The sequence below is a fragment of the Penicillium samsonianum genome (assembly GCF_028829775.1).
Source record: "Penicillium samsonianum strain IBT 33392 chromosome Unknown utg000007l_segment0_segment0, whole genome shotgun sequence".
Classification (NCBI taxonomy): Eukaryota; Fungi; Ascomycota; class Eurotiomycetes; order Eurotiales; family Aspergillaceae; genus Penicillium; species Penicillium samsonianum.
Window position 1 is genome coordinate 3,262,432 of NW_026643265.1, and position 13,372 is coordinate 3,275,803.

The 13,372-nt window shown below is 47.2% G+C and overlaps 2 protein-coding genes across 2 annotated transcripts; one reads left to right on the top strand and one right to left on the bottom strand.

Annotated features, from left to right (window-relative positions):
• Positions 1-7,375: 7,375 nt before the first annotated feature.
• N7471_012106 (uncharacterized protein) lies at positions 7,376-10,064 on the bottom strand. Its single transcript, XM_057284825.1, has 3 exons — positions 9,976-10,064; positions 8,291-9,738; positions 7,376-8,207 (listed from the first exon to the last, which is right to left on the bottom strand). The coding sequence occupies exons 1-3, from the start codon at positions 9,998-10,000 to the stop codon at positions 7,917-7,919; spliced, it is 1,764 nt and encodes a 587-aa protein (XP_057131091.1). The 5' UTR covers positions 10,001-10,064; the 3' UTR covers positions 7,376-7,916.
• A 1,376-nt stretch (positions 10,065-11,440) lies between these two features.
• On the top strand, positions 11,441-12,730 carry N7471_012107 (uncharacterized protein; the record flags this gene model as incomplete). The annotated part of the gene is made up of 1 exon (XM_057284826.1): positions 11,441-12,730. One exon carries the CDS (start codon positions 11,441-11,443, stop codon positions 12,728-12,730), a length of 1,290 nt encoding a protein of 429 aa, XP_057131092.1.
• Between the last annotated feature and the right edge of the window lie 642 nt (positions 12,731-13,372).

The following is a 13,372-nucleotide window of genomic DNA, read 5'->3' on the forward strand; positions in this document are numbered from 1 at the left end:
ATAGTTATCGAAAAGAGAACTATGGAAAGGATTAAAAAAAAAAAAGGACAAAAGGGAAGAAATAATCTAAACTGGGAGGGGAGGGGGGAACATAAGTAACATAAAATAACATAATAAATTGACTGTTATAATTACGCCTGTAGGGATCGACAGGTGTGTTTGCCCCTCCCTGGATTAAATAAATACTCTTTATAATCGCGGTGACTATCAAATACCTCGGATTTTTAAAAAAGAAAAAATATATATTAAATGGCTTTGGCTTTTTTCTAACCATTTATCACATATATTATAGGATATAAACCCCTGAGAAAGAAGCACAAAACTCCAATACAGTTGACAGGTCTGCTTTTTGTTTCTTTTTTGCTGAATTTAACAAGCAGTGGGTCCGGCGGCTGGGGAAAATATGAGATGCTCTGCAGAAACGAAATTACTATCATTATCATTACATAGTATTCTAGGATATGGATACAATATGCAATGTGCCTATACATTTGGAGTAGGGATATAGATACTCCATACCTAGGTATTATAGACGATAGAATACTATGTAAGTGCTATGATCGAAGCTAGGATCCTCCGCGTGGAACGGGGATCGAACTTGCCGCCCGAAGGTCAACCGCTTCGCCGGGAAATACGCCATGCAAGTTGATTTACCCGGGAGTTACGTATACTGAGCTGGACTGTTGGATTATGGCTTAGGATGGCCTCGGGTCAAAGTTCAAGGATTGAGTAATAATAGCTGTGTTTGAGGTTAATTCTATTTTTTGATTAATTTTTTGCTATTTTCCCATTTCATATGATACTAATATGACCGGTGTGTCGGGCAGGGATCGCTGCCCAGTACCCAGGACTCGGGTACCCTTAAAACAGAATATCAATCTACGATTACAGCTATCTTTGAAAACATAGAAAGTATAACCGAACCAGCAGTGGAGGTGTATCTTGTATGTCAAGTGAAATATTCTTCAATGCCCCAAGCACCCAATAACACACGCCGCACTGGCCGTCTATTCATGGACTCGGAAACACAGCTCGCAAGGGGCGCTTGCCTTCCCAAAACACCACCTGAAGATAAACTCTGTTAAAACTCGATGCTCAAATCAGCTGATATACAGGTCCAGATCGGCGATGTTCGATGAAAGCTTCCAGCCCCCTCCCCCCCGGCGGCGTACTCGTCATTTGAAGGGATACCCCGTGGCTCCCAGGGAGATGGTTGTCGGGGCCGATCAGCCACCCAGGGCTTTGGCACCTTGCTCCCCGTGTACCGGACTGTCGTTTAATCCAGATACACTTTGGGGGGCATCCACTTTCGAAGACATTTCAACTGGTGAATTTGGAATGTATATTGCAGTGTACAATATTATACGATATAGAACATGGAAGTATGCCACAATGGACGAAATGGGATTGTAAATACCAGAATTACGTGACGTAGTAAACCGTGTTCGGGGTTACCCGTCTTCCGTCCATGGTTGACGACAGGAATCATCCACGGGCTCCAGGGGGTTTGTTCCAGAAACTATTCTTGTAGAAAGTGGATTGAATTTGACATATTTCCCCATTTGGTTCAAGCCATTTTTGCCCGGTGATATCATGCTGGAGCCTGACGTCAAAATCCCTAATCAGTTCATTCGGCAACTCATTTCCTTCCCAACTTAGGCAATAGCACAGTTTACCCCTGGCTTGATCAGGATGCAGCTCAAGGCCTCTGTGCCACAGAAGACTCAACGGTGTTCCCTAGTCGGAGGTCTTCTGAGCGAGTCAAACGCGCGGATTGAAAGTAGCACAAGAACACAGAGTTGCCCCAGCATTCCTGGTCTTTTTTTTTTCTCTTTTCTCTTTTTGCTTCTTTTGACCGTTTAATTTGTGTTATGATTGTGTAGTCACCCGCTTCAACTGATAATAGTCAATCCGAAGGATTGAAGGATCGTGGTGGAGTACAAGTTCGTGGTGTATACGAGTGTACATAGTGGGGAGTAGTATGGATAGATACACATTTTATGGCTGCTTACAGTACAATAGTGCTCCATCCGCGTTGAGCCAAGACTTTTATAGGTAATGATTTTCTTTGTTTAATTAAGTGTTCCTGGATTAATTCAAATCCTCCGTAATATCAAGAAGTGGTTCCCCCATATCAAGGATCCATAACAGAGCCCGCGGGATTTGACGTCCATGAACGGGATCTGAGATAAAAGATCGGAATGAAAAACAATCCGAACCTAACCTTAGTAGCAAAGTCCATTCTTCCAATGATGTGAATATAGTATCTTATTGGTCCATTGTGAACTCCAAGACATCCCACTGGTTGACAGGTGAATCACAAGTTCTTGCCACCGTTAAGGGGCTATCAGGGTTACATGGATTTCAATTACGGGCCTTCCACTCAGCATTCAAGTCGACAAACATACGGAGTATCCAATCTATGTTCGGGTTTTAATATGCCCTGTCGATCTGCCGTTTCCACTCTCCTGTTTCCTGGGTTCGGGGCAGCGCATTGGTTTAGATCCTTAGCTCTCCGTTATCTGTGGCTACGCGTCGCAGCTCAAAGTCTTGATTTTAGTGGGTATCATGGGAATTCACACGAAATCCTGTGAGCTATTTGTTCCAGCTAATGGGAAAGGGGGAATTGGGGGGAAGTATTAGGCAGCTATTTTATTGCCACTCGAGTCCCAATTTCTCTCTCGAAACTGGGCTCCGCTCGAGGTCCTAACTACATAATACATTGTAAAAACAGAACTAGCCTCCAAAATGACACGGGCCTACATCGTGCAGGTGGTGACTGCACGCCATGCATATTGCAGTATGTAGATATCTGGAATAGAGTTTCCAGGGTCATTAGATATCCAATGGCAAACGCAAGGGGCAACCACACATGACATTATTCACTATCAAGAACCCAAAGTCCAGCCTCTCAATAGTAAGTAAATGGCACACCCATGTTATAGGCTGGGTTCCAATACTACTACGAAGTATCCTAGAGCCTCAATCCCTGTGCTCACACCGGAATGCCAGGCTCGAGATTCTATCCTACTACTATCCACCTACAAGTTAAGTACTAAGAAGTAACTATGTTATACCTAGGATTAGGGTCATGTATCACTATTCACAGTACTACATAAAAATTCGGGTCCGAGAAAACCGCAGAATCCGAATAAGTATGGAGCAGACCTAGCTCACATCCAATCAGTACCGAAGATCACCTTCACAAGACTATTGGAATGGCTCCATATGGGGAAGATGCAGGCGATCTTCTCCCTTGACAAAGATCCCCACATCTATCGAGGGGAGGCAACACGGGAGGTTGCATAGTCATCGCGGAATAGGTCGAGTTCCTCGCATTGGACTGAGACTCTGATGTGCAATTGGCATATGTAGGCAGTGAATAGGATGCAGTTTACACCTCCAGTATCTAGATAGGGGTGGAACAAGATACATAGACATGCCTGTGTTACAATAACATCAAGAATATATCGTATTGACATGGTTGTCTCTAACTTTAATATCATAGGGCTGGTGAGAGATATACAAATGGGCAAGTATAGCCTAGAAAGGGAGTGTTGACACGCGCCAAAGACAAAGTCCAGAACCAAATTGCAACCGCAACCCCAGCCTGCCATTCTCTTCATGTCTTATATTCAGAAACAGATCGCACGAGTACATATGTAAATGCATAGCGTGAGTTCTTACTAGTCTACGGAGTATATTCTGATTTGCATTTCTGGAATCTTCGAAATCTAAGTACACATCGTACGTAATACTGAAAAGTCGAAAACAACACAATACTGGTAAATTCAATGTTGGACAATACCATATCTCAAGATGCATTGAAATCTCAAATCACTGTGTACCTACGCTCATCGGCGATGTAAGCGCGTGATTCGTTCGCCACAGATCGGTTGTGCCGCCCGCCTCAGCTGAAATGTGATCACCTCCATTCTGCCATAGCTGGACTTTTGACTCTGTCACTGTACATTGGATGATCAGTTATGCGGGCAGCCTAGACGCGCTTCGTGGGCCTCTTAGCCGGCATTATCGAGATGGAGTCCAGAATAAATTCTGCATCTCGCGGGACACAACATGATTCTTCACGATCGGGGCTCTCCCGCTCCTCTGCATAGCAAACGCAGATTCGCAAATCTCCCAGGGCTCATCTTAAAGGTTGATTTGGGGCCCGCCAATCGATTTGGAATCCAGTGTTATTCGTTCTCCGCCCATCCCCGCATGCACGACACGGTTTGGTTTCATACCTCCGCGCTCCACAAAAGGGAAATGTGATGTGTACAGATGGTACAACACAGACTTTCACCGTTCGTTGAGATCTCGTCTTGGCTTTGGGTGTCCTGTTGCCACAGTGATTTGTGCAACTGATACGTCGAGATTGCCTGACTTTGCCTTCCCAACCACTGAGGCCCGGCTGGATGCGCTTCCACGTGGGTTCGGTTCCATGTGGTCATAGTGGGATCTACCTATCCTATCGTTGAGTCCTTGAGTCTGAAGGACTCTCTGACCCCCTCCCTCCCCTGCCTACTCGTCATATGCCCATCGAGATTCACTTGCCTATCACACCAGCCCTGCCAGATCGCGCAAAACTCTCGCCCTCCACAAGGTCATCAAGAACAAGGCTTGATCAGGCCAGATGCATAAGAAAAACAAACCTCCTTACGCTGCATCATCCCTTGAGTAGCCAACACAAACACCTGAGGCTTAAATACCAGACCGAGCTCACACGAACCACTGGTCCGTTCGCCATATGCAAGGGAAACCGAAAACAAAAAACTGAAGAACAAGACCGGCGCCCTGATCCCGATCGGTGCTCCTGCAGAGACTCAACCCACCATCCGGCAAGATATTCAAGCAAGTCAAGATTCCAACCAGTATTCTGGTCCCGTGAGCTGCTATCAATTCCCTTTCGGCAGGAGATGAGAGCCCGAGCCTATTTCGAACTGGCCGGCCAGGGTCAGAAGTTATTGGCTATTAGCACTCTCTCCCACCCTATACTCCGTAATTCGTACCACACCAAAGTAAACCCGCCGGGCCGCCGACAGCCTCTTAGCGCGGCTGTGTACCTTGCCGTGAAGGACAAAGATTTCAAACGCGACTATACTACCCGCTGTACGGGGTGGTCGAATCTGACATTTTGGAATCACACCCACTTTATGCACACCATTCACACTATTCACACACAAACCATGGTTTTGCATACCTCCATTCGATTGCTTATGTACGGAATATGGAGAACTTATGTGGGCATTGCTCTATTAGGCAGTAGTCTGGGGTTGAAGTTGAGGTTGTCAGTCTCCAGGGGTACTTACCTACACATATACGTACATGGATACCCCACCGCCTCGAAGAAGCGACTTGCATACTTTTCAATCTATGAGATTACTAGTTACTAATATATTCTGATCTCACTTTGATATTCTTATACCATGAATATAACTGAGTTCAAGGCTCTCTGCCTGTACTCCGTATTCTATTGCAAGCCTTCCAATCACATCCTATTCAAGGGTTAGCTCCTGTTTAAAAGTACCTCAATACACCCCTAGCCCGATGCGTTCATCTTGGTCCCCGAGGACCCCGAACCCCGAATGTCTTCAATTTTCACTCTCCACAGCCTCCACATGGCCTTTGTAGAGCGGGTATGCGCCATACATTTGCTAGTCCCACTCTGGCGATCCTCCGTGTCGGGGTTTATTTGTCTCTGGTGCTGAGATTTGAGGATCTGCTAAGCGGGTCATAGTCCAGATTTGGGTTTGTTTTGACAAAGCGCACCAAGCGCGATGGTTTTTTTAATGTGTGATGTGATCTGATTTGCAGCTGGCGGTTCTCGATTCCCGAGTTTGGGGGGCTCTCGGGGTTTGATTGGGCGAGGCTAATAGGTATGGAGTATGACTTTGTGGTTTTATTGGATGATGGGATTTATAGAGGTAAAATACGGATGCCTCACGGAATAATTTAGCCTTAATGTTGTGGCTCGGGCTTTTTAGGATCATTTCATGTATGTAAAGAATTGCATTGAATGGTCAGTGCTTGTGTTGAATACTCTATGTTGTATGTTGTATAGAAAAAATAGTAACTAGAATATTGTTACTTGAGGAATATATCTCCGCATTACATACGGGGTAGTGTATCTAATGTCTATATCATCATCATAACCCCCATCTCGAAATCTGTTGAAGTATATATTTTGTGCTCAAGACGCACAATATACACGGAAACCAGCATCAAACCAACCCCATCAACAGATAAATCCCTCAGCATATTCTTGCTTCTTCTGTTATATTTCCCTCTTTTCTCGGCATCCAACCAGCAGCTATCTCACCACACCAAGACCTGTCAGACCCTACAAAGTACATATGTAGATATAGAAACAAAAGCAAAATGAAGATCTATTACAACACACGACTCTCACCGCACCCAGATATCACTCGTCAGCTCACAGCCATGCACGGAGTACAGAGTACATATACGGAGTACAACATATGTACTCCGTATACCCAGCCTTATCCCGACCCCGTCGCAATAAACGAACCCCGTTACCTGGAAAGTTACGGGAGGGGAAGGTCGGATCTGTCAAGCCCGGGCTCTGCAGCCCCCATAGGAAACGTCTGAAGTACCTCTGTATAGTATATAGTTACTCCGTAGTACTCCGTACTCCGTACATAGTTCAGAAATTAATCTGTATTGCAAATATACGTATGTAGCCTATCATGTGCCCGCCCAGACAGCCAAGGAGAAAGTCCCCGATACGGAATCATGTCTCCTCTCATCTTTCCTGACGATAGATACATTTGTACATATATACATAATAGAGTTCGTACATGAAAGACATTTATCTATAAGGTACATATATAAATCGTATATCGTATATCTATATCATATACTATGTTGTACATAGATATCCTACTCTGTACGGAGTACGTAAACAAACCTAGAAAAATCAATTCGGAAAATAACAAAAAGGGTCTCAGCGCCCCTTAGCCAACTTAGTCCTGCTCCACTCTCCCACCATCTACGCCATACAAAGACCGAAGCAGGACTTAGAGGGACTATCATGTTGATATATCACATTTTGGTCGGTTTTTGGCTGGCCTGGAACGCTGTCGGTTTTTCTCTTGTTTCGTTTTTGGTGTGGCGAGATTTGATGATCGGGTTTGTGTGAGGTCATGGGGTTAGACGCCGAATATGTCCGGCGCGTTGGTTTGGTTGTTTCATGGATGATGATGGTGTGAGGACAATCCTGGTGGTTTCGTATAGAATGGGAATTAGGAGGGTGATCTATCTCACCTTGACAAAAGTACCGTTGAGAATTGGGACGAGGCGTATTTTCAGATGGTGGATTGTACTATGTAGCTGGAAACGGAATGGATATGAGTTACACAGAGGAGAAGAGGTTTATTGATTGTGAGTCTTGATAGTTCGAAATCATGTACGGAGTATAGATGGTTCATGACAATTGGATTATCCCAACTGATGACCAGTCCAACAGAATTCTAAGTCATCCAAGTCAGGACCTCGCCATATGCAGTAAGTATATCAAATCAAGTTGTCCACAAGTAAAAGAAAGATATCAAAATCACCATCCATAGAATCATTGCGTGGTATATCAAAGCACAACACAAGACCCCAAATCACCCATATAACCACCTTCCAGCCGAAAAGAAAAGAGCATCTAGTAACCGGTAAAATGAATAGCCCGCCGCCAGATGCCAATATATTCAAGATTGTAAATAGTCAATGTAATCCGCTGTCATTGAAGATGGGTATGGGTAAAAGAATGGGGTGAAGGTTGGCACAGCAAGCGAGAAAAAAAACCGAATATTGCTGCGCCGTATGTACAAGATGCATCGCTTGAGAAAGGTCACTGGGGGCTAGGGAGTCAAAAGCATGTTCCCATGAATACCATCATGCATGCTCTATAATGGACACTCTAAAGGTAATTCTAGCGGGACTGGGACGTCGCCTTCGCGGCGTGTCTGTCTCAGCTGGTGGTGGAACAGTTGCCACACACCCTTCAGCGCTTCTATGCGGTCGTTGGCGTCGAACAGGTCGAGCCATCGAGTCCTCTGCAGCTTCAGCACATGCCACGGCTCGCCTTCGGTTGTTGGGAATGTGCTGTCGCCGGTGGTGAGGATGTCCAAATACCGCCTGTGGACGCGGAGGTGGAGGATTGAAACGTGGTGGTTGATAGATGAGATCATGTAAATCTGCAAGGGAAAAAAGGAGGGTTAGCTGTGTCTGGCCGTAACGTGTCCACTCAATATCAATGAATAAGGCAGGGTATGCATACATCGTCATAGGGACTCTCCTGGACCTTGCCTATCTGCAAATAGCTCATCCGCTTATCCCAAAGACTAGGTCCAGGCTGCAGAATCTTCCACTTTTCACTGGTAGTAAGTCTGCGCATAGCACTCGGCCTCCGAGATAGAGACGTGACAAACGGATGCTCGAACTTGTGACGCTTGGAAGCGCCCCCCGCGTCTTGGGCAGATGACGTGCTTTCTTCCATCATTGAGTCCGGCAGGGACATCCCGTGTTCGTGATTAACGAGATCATCCAGGATCCCGTCGTTGGGGGCGCCTCCGAAGCGAGGCTGCATGGTCCACCATTTGCCCTCGCCGGGTCGCTTCTCGACTGCGCCTTCGCGGGCACGCTCTTGCGCCGCGAGAAGCATGCCGCCCACCTCACGGAATAAATCACTTACATCGCCAATCCCGGTCCCGGGGGCATTGTCCGCAGTGCGGAAAGACGTCTCGGGTCGACACTGTGAGATGAGAACGGGACCTTCGAGCATGCCGCTCCGCGCAATCTGGCGGTCCCGCGGGGACCGTGAGGACTGGAATGTTTGCCGGACGGGGAACAAGAGGTTCTTAGTGGTCAGTCGTGGTTGGAGCGTGGGGACCGTGACCTGGCATCCGAATGGCCATGCGGCCATCTCCACGAAGGCTCGGATTGTTTCGTCACGCATTTCATCGGGCATCTCGGCCCCGTTGCCAATGCGGCGGCCCGTGTATACAGGGACAGAAGGCCGCTGCTCATCGCCAAAAGTGTCGTTGTTCGAAGGCGCGGCTGTCTGTGCTTCATCCAGGTCCATTGCACCGTCTGTCAGGGAGTGTCTGATCTTGGAATCCTCAGCATCCACCTGCATTGTGCCATCCTCTGCCCGCTCCATCTCAGACGGGGGCGTCGGATCGGGGGTTGCCGGACGCTCATAGTAATGGTCTAGGCTAGTATCCCAGTATTGAGCCATGCGCTCCAATCCCGTCCAGAACTTCCTCGACTGCGTTATACGAACTCGGCTGCGGCCCTCACGCGGCGGCAATCGAGCCACCTCGCGGAAAGCGTCGTCATTATCTAACTCTAGCTCTTTTTCCAGGACTTCGTATCGTTCCTTCGAGGGGTACGGGGCTCCGTTGCCCATCAACGGTCGCGGATTGTCTTCCGTCGGTTCGGTGGTATCTTCCCATGGCAAGGGTGCGACGGGGTGCGAGTGGTCTTCGGGAATCATGTGGGCGACTTCGACGCCTGTCTCCAATTGCAGGTTCAACGGCTTGAAGCGCTCCACGCAGATGTCCTGTGGGCGTTTGATGTCGGCCAGGAGGTCGGACATCTCCTTGAGTCTTGACTCCGACTCATTTTCGAGGACATTGGATAAGTTGTAGATGGGGAAATCGAGAGGTGTCGGGTCAGCGGGGGGTCTGCGTTCCTTCTCCGGCTCTGAAGTGGCGGAGGGCAAGGCTACCGAGTTGTGTTAGCTTGTTGAGACTGTCAATGTGGTCCATCGTTCAAGTCTGGACGACAGATCTAAGGTCGCATAGAACTTTAGGCCACAGTCAGGCGCTCCAGGCGCTCCAATCCAACGCGGCCAGGTGAACTTGTTGACATTTCAACTTGCCACAAGGGGGGGATATAGCGGGGGAGGGGGAGGGGGGGGGTGGAAACATCGAGGGGTAGTCAAAAGGGAGATATGCTTACCCAGCCCAGAACCCCAGCCAAACATTTTCAATCAAAGGTCTAAAATGCAAATGCACGATTATCGCAAAGTTCTAGTCCCCCAAGGTCACATGGAACACGGGAACGGGAAGGCGGAAAGGTAAAGAGGCAGAAACACCGAGATAGATAGTTGGAAGGTAAATAAACAGAGTAAGTTGAGATCAAAAAAAACCACTTCCCATATAAAATGATGAAGAGAGATGGAAGAAGAGATGAAAGGAAGGGGACTTTTGCAGGTGGGGAATTTAACGGGAACATTTGTCCTTCTGTTCCGAAACATGGGATCTGATATATTCTACCATCTACCTACACATACGTATGTCCTATGACCTTTCATCTATGACCCTTGACCTATGGCTTATGACCTACAATATTCGTAAGTGCATTCGTCTGGTCAAGAGATGAGAGTTGAATGAGAGTTGGGGAATGTTCTTGTTGCAGGTGTGGACGTCCACGGGTGCTATCACACTTTCTCCTCCGTTCTTCGTACTTTGTTCTAGTACTGTAATCTCTTCCCCTTTCCCCCCCCTTCTATTCTCTTATATCATCCATGGATGTTATATCATGGATGTTATATGAATGTGAACTCCTTGTATAACCACCTGAACATAGTCACATGACTTCTACCAAAAGAGGCATTGCTACGATTCCTCGATGCCGAGGATACAGTACTCCCAACTGCAAGACTTGCAAGTCTTGCGAGACACCAAAAGCTGAAATAGGCAAAACGTGAAATTTCAGGGAGTCACCCCTCCAGGTTGGATCAGTCCAAATTTCAATGAATCTCTCGCCAAATCCGAAACTGCCCTGTTTCGTCCGTGATACATGATACACTTTCCCCGCTCAAATCCTACCTAAGGAACAATAATGATGAGATTGTACGCCTGCACAAAATTTAGCCAGTGTCACATTATGGAAATTCCCATATTCTCTGGAGATGATCGTCCACTCGTGGACCGCTTGAGGGTCTTATTGGACCGAGAGCTAAGCGCCGCTCATCTGTCACAGGAGTTGCTTCCACCCAGCCATCAGAAGAAGCGCCGGGTTCCAGAATGAAAGACAAAACCCCCTGGCACATTCTCTGGAGGAAAAAAAAGGAAAAATTTCTGTATATACCCCTCCGATCTCTTTGTATCTGACATGATACACTTTTTGGGCCCCTAAGAAGGTGAATCGTGAACTGTATGGAATCCAGCCCTGACCACGGGATTATGTTCGTGGCTGTCTCAAGGCTTCAAGCAACAAAGCAAGGAACAGAGGAGGCTTGGATGAACCATCAGAGTCAACTGGATAAACCTACTGCTTTGTCGGTTGCTTTGTCCAACTATCATACAAAGCGATCCATCTTTTTACATCGCCCCCATGTCCCATTCATCGAATACGGACTCAGCAAATATCATCAGATCTGGTTTTTAACGACCGATGCCCCCTGCGGGCTCGCGGCGAGATGTTGAGTGCTTTTTCCGCCATTGATACTCCCTCTGCCCCGCTCAACAACTTCATCCAGGCGTGGTCCACACAATTGTCCTCTGAGCCCTCCAATCTGGTGACAATAACGTCAATTGAAACGGAGACTGTTTATCCTACATGGGTCTACACGATATCGGGCTCCGGACCTGATTCCAGCACCGCCACCACTGTGCTTGGATTATTGTCAGCACTGAACCCAACTCCGGTGACTGTGACTCTGACAACGACTACGCTGTCGACAACTGAGCAGGACACCATAATATCCACTACCAGCTCTGCAGCAACAGTTATCTCAGAGCCCCCAACTTCGACTCTGATCCCAACAACCTCGGTTCTATCAAGCTCAATGGGGGACTTTTCTATTTCGGCAACTTCGGAATCATCCGACCATCATTCATGGCATTCCGATGCTTCTAGCAGCATATGGACTCTACCGATTCCATTAACTAGCTCGAGTATATCTCTTTCATCATCACTACCTGTCTTGCCGGAGACAGCCACTAGTTCCGTAAGCTCCATAAGTTCCGTCAGTACCTCTGCTAGCTCGAGCACCACACCAACAAACACACCTACAATATCACCATCCATCGGAACCATCACGAGCGCAAGCTCTTCAGAAACAGCCCAAGCCGGCAATTCGAGCCCCACATCCTCCAAAATCGGAACGATAGTTGGAAGCATCATCGGAGGATCAGCAATCACAATCTTCGCCCTACTAGCCTACGCACTCTATATGCGTCGCCGACGACGAAAAATAGCAACAGAGAGGCTAGACATCAGACAGAAACTACTACGAGGCGACTCAACGAGCTCGTCAATCAGCTACCACCACCACCGCTACCACTCCTACCCCTCGATCCCAGCCAACATCGGCCCGAGATCACCCATACTCCCATTCATCCCACTGCAACAGCATCCCTCAAATCCAGACCTATCCCTAGACAGTATGTACCTGCGCGGTGAGACAACAGCGCAGGACCCCTTCGTGGACCCGCCGTCCGCAGTCATCGAGATCTCAGCCCCATCTCGCTCGGTCTCGCTCTACTCCACTTCTTCCCGGGGCGCCGAGCTCGGTGGGCAGGGGTACTGGGACTGCGAGCGCGAGGGTGCGAATGCCCTCGCTGTACCGCATGGGTACCTGGATATGCCTATGATCCGTGATAGCATGCGCAGTGACCCTTTCGATCTTGATCTTGAGCCTCCGCCGAATGCTCACCACCGGTCTTCGGTTCCTCCGATCTCGGCTACGTGGGGTGTCAAGTTTTAGATGGCGAACATTTCGCTTCTGTTTTGCTTCATCGTTTACTTTCTATTGGGTTTTTCTTCTTGCATATATATACGTTCACATTGATACACTTGGGTTTTTTTTTTGGCTTCCCTTTGATTTACGACGACAAGATCTTACGAATGCGATGTCTGCATGTTTTCTTTTTCTTCTTCTTGTATTTACTTGCTTATTGGGATTCTGCCTTGGATGCATTTATATCTTGTCTAGAGTTCGGTGTTGAAGGTCTGGGCTGTTCATTGGGATTATATTGACATGTACGATTTAAAGCGAGGGCGGAAGTAGTCAAATCTTATCTCTATTTACGAAATATATTCAAACATTTCCACCGTCCTTGCATTTCCTTCTTTTCTTCTAGAGGTTGGTTAGAAATGGGTCGCGTTCCTGGGATTCGGATGACACCACGCTTGAGGCATAATTGTTGTCTATTGCGGTCATTGATATATTTCAGAATTAGTTGAACGCTAATGCTACTTTCGAGTTATTATATTATCCTGTACTTTCGTTCTGCGCTGATATTTGGCTACTAATCATGGATTTTCATACTCGGAAGATTATGGGGTTATGCGATGCAGATATATATTCAGCGGTAATGATATATCAACGCAAATCTGGTTAGATCTT

Bases quoted from the DNA above. Each gene is read 5' to 3' on its own strand.
- N7471_012106 (XM_057284825.1), bottom strand. From the start codon at position 10,000: ATGTTTGGCTGGGGTTCTGGGCTGG. The intron at 9,739-9,975 runs GTAAGCATATCT...ACAACTCGGTAG, and splicing joins TGGCTGGGGTTCTGGGCTGG to CCTTGCCCTCCGCCACTTCA. The intron at 8,208-8,290 runs GTATGCATACCC...TTTCCCTTGCAG, and splicing joins AGGAGAGTCCCTATGACGAT to ATTTACATGATCTCATCTAT.